A 13,251-nucleotide genomic window follows, 5' to 3' on the forward strand; every position below is an offset into this window, starting at 1 on the left:
TAGCAGTTAAGGATCCAACATTGTCACTACTGTGGCTCTGGTCACTTGTTGTGGTGCAAGTTCCAGCCCTGGTCCAGGAACTTCTGCTTGCCACAATCGTGGCCAACGCTGACCCCGCCCCCAATGCTGTGAGTCTGTGGTTGACAGCATCGATTTGACCCTTCTGGTCAACCAGACGCCACTAGTCCAGCTAGGTCTGGGCTCCTAACTCGCTCTGGAGTTCAAGTGACACACCCAAGATGGCGGTGTACCGACCCGACGACATGATCCGCCACACACAAGATGGCGACGAACGCTCTGGACGCCGGTTCCGCTTCCGGTTGCCCTGGCCGCCGGCAGGGACACGCCGTGCGCACTGGGAGCAGCCATGGCCGACGGTCCGGTGCCGGAGGTGTTGCTGCGGCGGCTGGAGGCGGCTGATGGCGGCCTGGACAGCGCAGAGGTGGCAGCCCAGCTGGGTTTAGAACACCAGGCTGTGGTGGGTGCCGTGAAGAGCCTGCAGACACTGGGCGAGGTGAGCCGGGCCCTTCAAGCCGGGCCTCCTGGCTTTTGCATCTGCAGTTCCCTTGCCAGGTGTCTCTGCCTCCAGAACAAACTCTGTCAGGCCTGGTTAGGGGTAGTTGTATATGTGTCCAGCCCAGGGTGCGCAGGCGGGGAGTCAGGAATAAATGAGGGCCCGGACGTTCCTACTGCAGTAAATGTCCATTGAGGCTGAGAGGGTGGGTAGTGTGATGGTGGACGAAAAAGACGCAGTTGGTGCCGTCATGGAGATTGCGGTCTAATAGATAAACTCAAGTGACCAGAGTGATGAAGGAGAAATACAGAGAATTCAGAGGTGACAGCTGAGCTGGCCTTGAGGAGCAGGGAGAGCATCCCAAAAGCGGTGATAGCTAAGTCGGGTTTCCGCATTTAGGAGAAAAACCATGGCACTTTAGGAATTGATGGGATGTGGAGGTAGGTGATGAAAAACACCAGCAGAGCCAGAATTTGCAAGGCCTTCTAGGTCTTTATCTCACAGGGGCCATGGCAGGAGCTGGAGCCACTCAGATGTTTGTACTGCCTACATCACTTTGGGGAAGGATTGGCAGGGGTGGGACTGGAGGTGAAGGGACAAAGGCAGAGGCTGCTGCATCCTCAAAGTAGAGAATATGGTCCTCGGTTGAAGGGAGGCAACTGGAATGGAGAAGGGATTCAAGAGAAAGAATGAAATGAGATTCACGACAAGGTAAGGGGAGCACAGCTAAACCCCAGCCTTCCGACTTGGACAAATGAAGGGCGATGGAGCCAGAAAGGAAGGATGCTAAGAGACCTGTCAGCCACCCAGGAGACTGGATCCAAGTGGCTGGGACTGAGAAAACAGATCTGGGCTTTTTATTCATCAGGCTCATAATCAGTGCCACACTCTGGTCTCAGCTTTATTTATGATCCAGTCTTTGATGTAATATTAGGATGATGGCACTATTATCCCCATTTTGCAGATGTGTCAACTTCTAAGCTGTGGTCAGAAACTTGATCAATGTCACTAGAAGGAATAAGCAAATCTGGGTTTGCAATCAGGCACTCAGGCTATAAAGTCTGAGGTTCTCAGTGCAAACAGGAATTGAAGCTATGGTATGTGGGATGACAGCACCTTGATTGAGGTGAAGTTGACATCTGTTGTTTACAGATGTCTAAGTAGTCACAATTTTTTTTTTTTTTTTTTTTTTGTCTTTTTGCCATTTCTTGGGCTGCTCCTGTGGCATATGGAGGTTCCCAGGCTAGGGGTCCAATCAGAGCTGCAGCCGCCGGCCTACACCAGAGCCACAGCAATGCGGGATCCGAGCCGCGTCTGTGACTTACACCACAGCTCATAGCAACGCCGGATCGTTAACCCACTGAGCAAGGCCAGGGATCAAACCCGCAACCCCATGGTTCCTAGTCGGTTCGTTAACCAAGTAGTCACAATTTAATGTAGTTCAATCTAAGGATGATGACAGTAATACGAACAATAGTAGTAGTTATTGGAACGCACACAGCATTTGCTGCATGCTAAGTTCTGTACATCCTTTCTGTGTGTTAATTTAGTTGCTCTTAAAAACAACTCTGAGGTAGAGTCCACTACACTCTTCTCTCATGGATAGTAAAAGTTGCTCAGAGAGGTTAAGCAACTTTCCTAATGTCACAGAGGTAGGAATTAAAATGAAAGGGGAGCTAGGCCCTTTGGGCCCCACCCAGCCTTGCTCCCTTTTAGGGTGACCTAAATCCATCCTCTTCATAGAGCCTAAGGGGTATATCCTGCATATAATGTGGACCCCTGGGGTCCTTCTCTGACACTCTGGGTACCGAGATGTGGAGAGAAATCGTTTCACCTGAGACCTTAAAACTCTTTTCCAAGAGTTCCCTCATGGCTCAGCGAGTTAAGGATCCAGAGTCATCACTGCTGTGGCATGAGTTTGATCCTTGACCTGGGAACTTCCACATGCCACGGGGCGCAGCACTCTTCCTCCTCCCCCCCCCCCGCCCGGCAAAAGGAGTTCCCGTCATGGCTCAGTGGTTAACGAATCCAACTAGGAACCATGAGGTTTCGGGTTCGATCCCTGGCCTAGCTCAGTGGGTTGGGGATCCGGTGTTGCCGTGGGCTGTGGTGTAGGTTGCAGATGTGGCTTGGACCCCACATTGCTATGGCTCTGGTGTGGGCCAGTAGCTACAGCTCCGATTGGACCCCTGGCCTGGGAACCTCCCTATGTGGCAGAAGCAGCCCTAGAAATGGCAAAAAGACCAAACAAAACAAAACTTCTAGGTTCAAAAGGGATGATTTGTTCTTTGCAAGGCAGGTAACATCTTTAGTACCTTACCTCATCCTGGGAGATGTGAATTTTTTTTTCTTTGGGGCCATACTTGTGGCATATGGAAGCTCTCAAGCTAGGGGTCAAATTAGAGCTATGGCCACAGCCACAGCAACACCAGATCTGAACTGTGTGACCTACACCGCAGCTCACAGAAACACCAGATCCTTAACCCACTGATCGAGGCTAGGGATCGAACCCACACTTTCATGAATAGTAGTTGGCTTCTTAACCCATTGAGACATAGCTGGAACCCCATGGTCATTTTCATCATTATCCTTAAGTTATAAAAGATCAACTGAGGTTCAGCAAAGGGAAATGCACTTGGCTGAGAAATGGTACAGCTGGGATGCGAAGCTGACTTCAGAGGTGTAAAACTGCATCCCCAGCGCTGTGTCAGGAGAGTGCCTGCATCTGAACCCTGTCCCTGCCCATGTCCCCTTGTTTTCCTTCAGATTATCGAGGCTGAGCTGCGCTCCACCAAGCGCTGGGAGCTTACTGCTGAGGGCGAGGAGATTGCCCGGGAGGGCAGCCATGAGGCCCGGGTGTTTCGCAGTGTCCCCCCAGAGGGCCTGCCCCAGAGCGAGCTCATGGTAGGAGACTAGGGATGGGACAGCGGGGCCTGGGGAGGGGAGGGGGTGAGGGCAGCCCTTGTATCCCACCCCCACCTCACTGCAACCTTGCTCCCCTAGCGACTGCCGAGTGGCAAGGTGGGCTTCAGCAAGGCCATGTCCAACAAGTGGATCCGAGTGGACAAGAGTGCTGCTGATGGGCCCCGGGTGTTCCGAGTGGTGAGTCCCTGCTGGTGGGTGGTCAGGCAGGTGGGTCCCCGGCTCTCACGGCCCCTCATGTCCATCATTGTGGCAGGTGGACAGCGTGGAGGATGAGGTACAGCGGCGGCTCCAGCTGGTCCAGGGTGGGCAGGCCGAGAAGCTGGGAGAGAAGGAGAGGAGCGAGCTCAGGAAGAGGAAGCTGCTGACTGAAGTGTGAGTGGGTGCCACTCCCTGGCTCACACCTGAGTCACCTGCGTGGCCCTGGAGCAGGGGTAGGGGATGGGGAGCCATTCCGCCCAGACTGGGCCACAGGGCTATCAGTCTCCTCCCAGCCACCCTCCACACTGTGGTTGTCAAGCATTCTTGCCAGGCTCATGCCACCTCAGGGCCTTTGCCTATGCTGTGCCTTTTGCCAAGAATGATCTTCCTGCTGTTCTTCAAGGCAAGGTCCGATATCACATCTCTTCTCATGTGTCACCTTAGAGAGGCCAACCTGACACCATTTCCTCCCTTCGAATTCTGTAAAAGTTCCTCGTTCCTGGTCTCCATCCTTATGCCGTGTGTAATTCCTTTACACTCCAAAGCATTGACTAAAATTTATGAATGCTGGGACCTGGACAGTCTGTGGGCAGTGTCCTCACAGGGCTCACGTCTCCTTTGAGCAGACATGATGCAATGGCATAACAATTATAAGAATACAGATTGGAGGGGGGCTGCCTGATTGAAGTCCCAGCTCTGACCTTGACCAAGTCACCTGATCTTTCCAGGCCTTTGTTTACTCATCTGTAAAATAGCCTCTTTTTACATGTTTATGGGATGACTTTAGTAGAACAGGGCCTAGTGTAGAATAAACTCTCTAAATTTGACCTATTATTATCCCTCTTGGCTATGCTCTTGGTGCCTTGAACTGGTTCTGGCATACGGTTCATTCTCAATAATGTTGAATGAATAAGTTTATGAACAAAGGGATATAGGTGGTGCCAAATAAGAGGATTTCCTAGGAGATGGTAAGTGTCAGGAGGAAAATACAGGAAAGTGACTTGGTGGGTGACCTTGTGATCAGCCTCAGAGGGAGGTCAAGTGACACTTGGAAGAGGTGACAGGGTTGTCCTCTCCTCCTCTCACCTCAGGACCCTGAAGACCTACTGGGTGAGCAAAGGCAGTGCCTTCAGCACCAGCATCTCCAAGCAGGAGACAGAACTGAGCCCAGAGATGATTTCCAGGTAAGGGGCAACCCCAAGGTTAGGGGCTGCCTATAGTGGGTGGTAGGCAACCCCTTCCAGGTGCATATAACTGCCTTCCCCCCAATAGTGGCTCCTGGCGGGACCGGCCCTTCAAGCCCTACAATTTCTCGGCCCATGGTATCCTCCCTGAGAGCGGCCACCTGCACCCCCTCCTCAAGGTCCGCACCCAGTTCCGGCAGATCTTCCTGGAGATGGGGTGAGCATGGGGCCAGGGGTGGGGCTGGCCCAGCTGCTGGGCGCAGGCAGAGCAGTCAGGCTGCATCTCCCACCAGGTTCACTGAGATGCCGACCGACAATTACATTGAGAGCTCCTTCTGGAATTTTGATGCGCTCTTCCAGCCCCAGCAGCACCCAGCACGTGACCAGCATGACACTTTCTTTCTGCGAGGTGGGTAGGCTCCACTGCCCCTTCAGAGGTGCCAGGCCTGGTTAGAGCCTTTTGGGGTGGCATATCATCTTCCAGGATCAACTTCATCCTCTTCAGTATGGCCAACAATGCCTGTATGAGCTGTTCTCATCAACTGTGAGCTTCTTCCACCTCTCCTCCTGCTCACCTCAGGGCCTTTGCCTACACTTTGCCTTCTCCCAAGAACTGTCTTCTCCCAGGTCTTCACAGCAGGCTCCGGCATCAAACATCTGCTCACATGTCACCTCAGAGAGGCCACCCTGACATGCCCTTGTCCCCCCAGGTTCTAAAAGCTCCTCACCACTACCCTAAATCTTAGTTCCAGTTTCTTTCTTCCACGGTCCTCCATACTCTGTGAAATTGGATGACTTTCCAAAATGGTCGTTATCTCCTCCAGCAGGAGGGTTGGTGACGGTGTTGGATGCCCATTATTTGACCCAGAGAGATAAAGTCATGGTCATCATCATGGCATCCAAAGCATACTGAGCTGTCACTGTCCTAATCTTCTCACCAACTGTAGGACATAGGCTGTTAGCCTCCTATTGCAAAAGAGGAAACAGGCTCAGAGAGGGGACATCACTTGCCCAGAGTCACAGCTTACAAATGATGGAGCTGGGATTTAATGTGGCTTTTCATGTCACTGAAAGGGAAGCATAAGAACTTGCACATTTGTGCAGCACGTGGTCCTGAGTCCTGGGCACCAAAGTCTGTTAAAGACCTGAGTCACAACCATGAATGAGACAGAAGTCTTTGCCCTGATGAGCCCTGAATATCCTGGTGGGGGAAGATGTGCATTAAATCCTGATTAAGCTGTAATTGCAGTGAAGCAAGATGGCAGTAAACGCAGTGAAGGAAACTGACATGGGAATGGGGGTGGTATGCTGTCAATTTAAAGTAAAGGCTTTGGGGAATTCCTGCTGTGGTACAGTGGGTTTAGAATCCAGCTGTAGCACCCTGGGTCTTTGCAGAGATGTGGGTTTGATCCTTGGCCTGGCACTGGGTTAAAGGCTGTGGTGTTCTAACAGCTGTGCGCTCTAATTGGATTTAATCCTTGGCCCAGGAATTTCCATGTGCCGTGGTTGTGGCCATTAAAATAAATAACTAAATAAAAATAAAGTCCCTGTTTAGGCAGAGATTGAAGGAGGTGAGGGAGGGAGCTATATCTGGGGAAGGAAAGCTCTAGGCAAAGGGAATGGCCAATGCAAAGGCCCGGAGGCTGGCACGAGCCTGGTTTGCTCACAGATCAGCAGGGAGGCCCTGTGACTGGAGGAAGTGATCAGTTAGGGGTTGGAGGAGGCAGGATAGTGTGGGGCATCTGGAGACACAGTGAGGAACTTGGCTTTGGCTTTTTTTTTTTCCCTCCTGAGATGGGAACCATGGAAGGTGTGTGTTAGAGGAGAGACTTGGGTGTTCACTGGTGCCCTCTGGTGGCTGTGGAGGGTAAGAGGCACACATCACTCACTCTTCGGTGCGGTGGCTATTTCACAAATGCTCCCTGACTAACCAGATGTTTCTCTCTCCTGCCCAGATCCACCCCAGGCCCTGCAGCTCCCAATGGACTATGTCCATCGAGTCAAGCGGACTCACTCTCAGGGTGGCTATGGCTCACAGGGGTGAGGCAGGATCAGGACTTGGGGTGTTGGTTGGGAGGGAGGTTGGGGACCTGAGAATTGCATCGTGGAATTCCCACATGTCCCCTTGAAGGTACAAGTACAACTGGAAACTGGACGAAGCTCGGAAAAACCTGCTCCGCACGCACACCACGTCAGCCAGTGCCCGCGCCCTCTACCGCCTGGCGCAGAAGGTATGGCAGGGCTTGGGCAGCTTAGGAGGCAGACAGGGGGTGATCACGCTCACCTTCTCACCTATGCCCGGCTGGGCCTGCCTGTCATCCCTAGAAGCCCTTCACACCAGCCAAGTACTTCTCCATCGATCGTGTGTTCCGGAACGAGACCTTGGATGCCACGCACCTGGCTGAGTTCCACCAGATCGAGGGCGTTGTGGCTGATCACGGCCTCACCTTGGGCCACCTCATGGGCGTCCTGCGGGAGTTCTTCACCAAGCTGGGTGAGCAGGTTGGCTTGGGTGGGCAACGGGAGGATGCCTTAGTCATTGGCCTGACCCTCTGCCTCTCTGTTTACCTGCCTCCCCCACCCAGGCATCACTCAGTTGCGTTTCAAACCGGCTTACAACCCCTACACCGAGCCCAGCATGGAGGTGTTCAGCTACCACCAAGGTCAGGGTAGAACCCAGAACTGGGGCAGGGAGAGAGGTCCCCCCATTGCTCAGCCCAGGTCCCTGTCACTGCCAAGCCCACACTCAGCCTGCCCAGCTAACCGCCAGGCCCATACAAGCTGCCACATCGTTCTCCTCCCTGCACAGGCCTGAAGAAGTGGGTAGAGGTTGGAAACTCCGGGGTCTTCCGCCCCGAGATGCTGCTGCCCATGGGGCTCCCCGAGAACGTGTCCGTCATTGCCTGGGGCCTCTCCTTAGAGCGGTAAGTACCCAAACCACTTAGGGGGTCTGGCTGCCTTACTCAGATGACTTGCCGGGAATGGGGGCCTGCAGAGTTGCAGTCCCATCCATTCATTCATTCATTTGACAAACCCTTAGTTAGCACCTGCTATGTGCTCAGTCTTACGCTGTGACACATCTCTGCTTCCATGAAGCTGGGGTGCTAATGGAACAAAGAAGATAATGATTAGTCAGATAAACAAGTGAATTCAACAAGTAAAGCCTAAAGTGTGTCCCAAAGCACTGTGCTAAAGAAGCTCCCTGCTGGCCTAGTGGGTTAAGGGTCTGGCATTGTCACTTATATGCCTCAAGTTTGATTCTTCTTTTTTTTTTTTTGGCTTTTTGCCTTTTTTTTTTTTTTTTTTCCCCCTATGGCCACACCCATGGCATATGGAGGTTTCCAGGCTAGGGATCTAATCAGAGCTGTAGCTGCCAGCCTACGCCAGAGACACAGCAATGTGGGATCCAAGCCGTGTCTGTAACCTACACCACAGCTCATGGCAACAGCAGATCCTTAACCCACTGAGCGAGGCCAGGGATCAAACCTGCAACCTCATGGTTCCTAATCATATTTGTTAACCACTGAGCCACTATGGGAGCTCCTCAAGTTTGATTCTTGGCCATGGAATTCCTGACTTGAGTTTGATTCCATGCCTCTGGTGCTGGCAAAAAAAAAAAAAAAAAAAAAAAGCCTAATAATAGGGAAAACACAGCAAGACGGGCTAAGGAGACTGTTGTCAGGGCAGGCCTCATGGAGGAGGTGGCATCTGAACAAATGGATTGGTAAGCCATGCGAATATCTGGGGAGGGCATTCCAGGCAGGGGGAATAGCCAGTGCAAAGGCCCTGAGGCTGGAGCACGTTTGCTATGTTAGGAGAGCACTGAGGAGGCCAGTGTGGCTGGAGGGAGGGAGTAAAGGGAGAGGAGAGGAGGGTGGGGAGGTGACAGGGCACATTGTGCAAGGCCTTGTGGGTCTTGGAGAGGACTTGGGCTTTTACTACAAGGAAGGTGGGAACCCTCAGAGAGGTTCTGATTGGCAGAGAGCATGACCTGACTTTGTGTTAAACCATGTCCCCTCTCCCCACCACCCCCAAGCCCGACGATGATCAAATATGGCATCAACAACATCCGAGAGCTGGTGGGCCACAAGGTGAACCTGCAGATGGTGTACGATAGTCCTCTGTGCCGCCTGGACACTGAACAGGGGCCCCCTCCAACACAGGAGGCCGCATGACATGAGCCACCCTGGATAGGCCGCCTTCCCCGACACCCTGCTGCCCCTTGCATCCCTGCCAGTGACCCCCTTGTACTTACGAGGCCTCTGTGAGGCCATCCCCCTGCCCCTGGTATCTCCTTTTCCCCGCTGGCCCCAGGGTCAGGGGAGTGGGTAGCAGGTTCGTTCTGTTGTCCATCTGTGAGGGTGGGCCTTGGGGAGCCCTGCTGGCCAGCCGCTGGCTAATAAAGTGGGCAGTTGCCCTCACCTGGTGCCTTTCCTTAGGGGTAGAAGGATGCTGGAGCCCCGGGTGTGAAGCATGGCGGGTTGGAGGTCTTGGACCCTTGAGGCCTCCTGACCAGCCTGAGCCAGGTTCCCTCAGGGAAGACCAGTTCTAGCAACCATCTGTCAGTTTACCTGCTGGTTCAAGGTCTCTTCTAGGTGAAAGGAACAGAACTCCCTACCCCTATAGAAGGGGCATTTAGGGAGGGGAGGCCAAGGCAGGTGTCAGGGCCCCAGGAGCCAGAATTCACTAACTGGGAGCCAAGCATTGGTGGGCATGGGGCATATATATACAGCAAGGTAAGTCTTAAGGGTAAGCTGCTTTTTCTTTTTTTAAAAGAGCAGCTTTAGGTTGATAGCAAAATTGAGCAGAAGGTACAGAGATTGCCTGCATACCCCCTGCCTTGACATACCATAATCACCCAAAGTCCATAATTTACATTACTGTTGACTCCCTGTGTTGTACGTGGGTTTGGACAAATGTGTGACAAACGTGGATTCGTTATTATGGCATCATAGTATTTTTACTATCCTAAAATTTTTCTGTGCTCCATTCATTCATCCCTTTCTCCTCTTGAAAAGCTACTTTTTTTTGGTAAAGGGGGGTTACTCTTTAAAAAAAAAACTTCAGGAGTTCCCATCGTGATGCATCAGAAACGAATCTGGCTAGGAACCATGAATGAGGTTGTGGATTCAATCCCTGGGCTCGCTCAGTGGGTTAAGGATCTGGTGTTGCCATGAGCTATGGTGTAGGCAGCAGACAAAGCTCGGATCCCATGTGGCATAGGCCGGCAACTGTAGTTCCAATTAAGATCCCTAGCCTGGGAACCTCCATATACCAAGGTTGCAGCTCTAAAAAGACAAAAATAAAAATGAAGATCTTATGGAGTTCCCACTGTGGCATAATGGGTTAAGGATCTTGTGTTGCCACAGCTGTGGCATAGGTCACAGCTGCAGTTCAGATTCGGTCCCTGGCCTGGGGAATCTCCATATGCTTTGAGTGAAGCCAAAATGGAAAAAAAAATTTCTCAAGTGAGCCCAGCATAGAGAGTTGAATAAATAGGATAGAGCTTAGGGTTACATGTGTGGCATGTGAAAGTTCACAGACCAGGGGTCGAATCAGAGCTGTAGCTGCTGGCCTACACCACAGCCACAGCAATGCCAGATGAGTTGCATCTGCCACCTACACCACAGCTCACCACAATGCTGGATCTTTAACCCATTGAGGGAGGCCAGGGATGAAACCTGCATCCTCATGGATACTAGTCAGGTTTGTTACCACTAAGCCACAATGAGAGCATCTTACACCTGTTTCTGTGAGAATATTTCAAAGCAAATCTCAACCACAAAGTCACTCACCCCACATCTTAAGGGGCAATGTGCTTTTGGAAGCATGGATGGTTTCTTATGTAACCATGAAGCCACTCTTATACCTAGTGCAGTTGACAGTCAGTTGAGGCCATGGGTTTTGCTAGTCCCCGAGCCTATGGGCACCAATCCTCCAAGGGCTCTTCACTCAGATTTTTTTTTTTAATTTCAAATTAAATAATCCAGTCATGCAGAAAAATACTCATTCACACAGTAAATGTGCACCTCAAGTGCCAGCAGTTTTCATGAGCTGAAGACTCAGCAGTGGAAAACCTGGCTCAGGTCTCTGCCTCCAGGGCTGATGCTGAGGGGTGTGGAGCCATGAGAGACACAAACAGGTAAATACAGAAGAGAGAAGGGTGGAAGCCGTGTAAAAAGTAAAGGCTTATAAGCGTGAACATATATAAAGCTTAATACAGTAAACACCCAAGAATCTATTTTATTCAAATCTGAACATAAATTACATTTGCTTTGTATCTTGGGGTTTGTTTTTTTGTTTTTGTCTTTTTTTAGGTCTGCATCCTTGGCATATGGAGGTTCCCAGGCTAGGGGTCAAATTGGAGGTACCGGCCTACACCAAAGCCACAGCAACGCCAGATTCGAGTCCGCATCTTTTTTTTTTTTTTTTTTTTTTAAATGTCTTTTTGCCTTTTCTAGGGCCGCTCCTGCGGCCGTTTAACCCACTGAGTGAGGCCAAGGATGGAACCTGCAACCTCATGGTTCCTAGTGGGATTCGTTAACCACTGCGCCACAATGGGAACTCCTCGAGCCTGCATCCTTGACCTACACCACAGCTCATGGCAATGCTGGATCCTTAACCCACTGAGCAAGGTCAGGGATCGAACCCGCAACCTCGTGATTCCTAGTCGGATTTGTTTCCGCTGTGCCACGACAGGAACTCCCGCTTTGTATCTTTTTTTTCTTTCCTTTTTTTTTTTTTAAATGGTCACACCTGAAGCGTATAGAAGTTCCCAGGCTGGGGGTCAAATCAGAGCTGCTCGCCTGCACCACAGTCAGCAATGCAGAATCAGAGCCACATCTGTGACCTACATCACAGCTCATGGCAACACCAGATCCTTAACCCACTGAGCAAGGCCAGGGATTGACTGTATCCTCATGGATACCAGTCAGGTTCGTTACCATTGAGCCAAAATCGGAACTCCTGGATCTTTCACTTTTTAGGGCTATATTGACTAATGAATGATTTGAAGACTCTATGGGCTTGTCCTAGTTCTTTTGCCCCCACCCCCAAGATTGTTTCCTCCTGAATTTGGTATTTATCATTCTCATGTGTTTCTAAACTTTTGGAGTTCCCATTGTGGTTCAGCAGTAACGAGCCCTACTAGTATCCACAAGGATGTGGATTTGATCCCTGGCTCTGCTCAGTGGGTTAAGGATCTGATGGTGTTACCGTGAGCTGTGGTGTAGGTCCCAGCTTCGGCTTGGATCCTGAGTCTCTGTGGCTGTGGCATAGGCTGGCAGCTGCAACTCCAATTCAACCCCTAGCCTAGGAACTTCATATGCTGCAGGTGCTGCTCTAAAAAAAAAAAGAAAAAGGTACAGTTTCATTTTGCGTATTTTCAAAAGTTAAACCAGGGAGAGCCCCAGTAGCTCATTGGGTCCAGGATTTGGTGTAACTGCTGTGGCTCAGCTTGCTGCTGTGGCACAGGTTCAATACCTGGCCTGGGAATTTCCACATGCTGCAGGTGCAGGCAAAAACAAAAAAGTTATACAGACTAGGGTGCCATAAAAGTCATCCTGCTTCTTGCGTATTGCCTTTTTTTTTTTTTTTTTTTTTTTTGGTTTGGTGTGTGTTTGTATGTGTATGTTTAAAAAGAAGTCTAAGATTTTTCTCTGTAGATAATCCTCAAGTCTTCAAATCTGATGCAGCAGGAAGATGTGTATTGTTTAACTTGTAGCTTTGCCACAAAATATTAATGTTAATTATTGTTTGTTACACTCTTAATATGTTCCACATATTTATCCCTGAAACCCTCAAAATAGTCTCAAGTTTTAGTTTTTATGTTTTGATAATAGACAAAGGTAGGTTTTGAGAGTGAATGGCAGTTTTATGATCAGCCACGTTGGTAAGAGACAACACAGATTCAAACCCACCTTCTCCAGAATGTTGTAAAGGTATGTGCCCTAGTGTGTGTGGTCAGGGACAGAACCCTGCACAGAAGTTGATCGATGTAAGGGGACTCCCACTGTCTCCCTCTCAGACACGGGGACAGGTGCCCCAGAGAGGAGCGACACCTCCCCAGGCAGTCAGAACAAAGGCTCAGCCCCTACCCAACTCTTCATCCTTCACCCACAGCCTCCCCCAGTCCCTGCGCTCCCCACCAGCCCTGGCTGCTTCTCAAACACTGAGCTTGTTCGGACCTAAAGGGTTTGCCCTCGCGGTTTCAAATCGTTTGCTCTTTTTAAAATTGGGTGTTCTGAGTTGCAAGACGTTTGTAGATGCTGGATACAAGCTGTTAAATATTTTCTCCCAGTCTGTGGCTCCTCATGTGCCAGTTATTATTAAGAATTTATCATTGTTACTATTATAATTTTTTTTTTTTGGTCTTTTTGCTATTTCTTGGGCCGCTCAAACGTCATATGGAGGTTCCCAGGCTAGGGGTCT

At 50.7% G+C, this 13,251-nt stretch overlaps 1 protein-coding gene across 1 annotated transcript; it reads left to right on the forward strand.

The window, feature by feature from the left end:
- Nucleotides 1-334: 334 nt before the first annotated feature.
- On the forward strand, nucleotides 335-9,795 carry FARSA (phenylalanyl-tRNA synthetase subunit alpha). Its single transcript, XM_003123337.5, has 13 exons — nucleotides 335-514; nucleotides 3,281-3,418; nucleotides 3,518-3,616; nucleotides 3,693-3,811; nucleotides 4,729-4,821; nucleotides 4,910-5,038; nucleotides 5,115-5,230; nucleotides 6,777-6,861; nucleotides 6,953-7,052; nucleotides 7,147-7,315; nucleotides 7,407-7,484; nucleotides 7,631-7,745; nucleotides 8,858-9,795. The coding sequence occupies exons 1-13, from the start codon at nucleotides 368-370 to the stop codon at nucleotides 8,994-8,996; spliced, it is 1,527 nt and encodes a 508-aa protein (XP_003123385.1). The 5' UTR covers nucleotides 335-367; the 3' UTR covers nucleotides 8,997-9,795.
- The last annotated feature ends 3,456 nt before the right edge of the window (nucleotides 9,796-13,251 follow it).

This window comes from Sus scrofa, chromosome 2, assembly GCF_054392235.1.
Source record: "Sus scrofa isolate SSC_HxYL_T2T_F1_AM1 chromosome 2, Sscrofa_HxYL_maternal_Yorkshire_Landrace_v2.0, whole genome shotgun sequence".
In the NCBI taxonomy this organism is placed as follows: Eukaryota; Metazoa; Chordata; class Mammalia; order Artiodactyla; family Suidae; genus Sus; species Sus scrofa.

Coding starts and splice junctions, on each gene's coding strand:
- FARSA (XM_003123337.5), top strand. CDS start 368: ATGGCCGACGGTCCGGTGCCGGAGGTGTTGCTGCGGCGGCTGGAGGCG. Junction 3,617..3,692: donor GGCCCCGGGTGTTCCGAGTG/GTGAGTCCCTGC, acceptor TCATTGTGGCAG/GTGGACAGCGTGGAGGATGA. Junction 6,862..6,952: donor GGTGGCTATGGCTCACAGGG/GTGAGGCAGGAT, acceptor GTCCCCTTGAAG/GTACAAGTACAACTGGAAAC.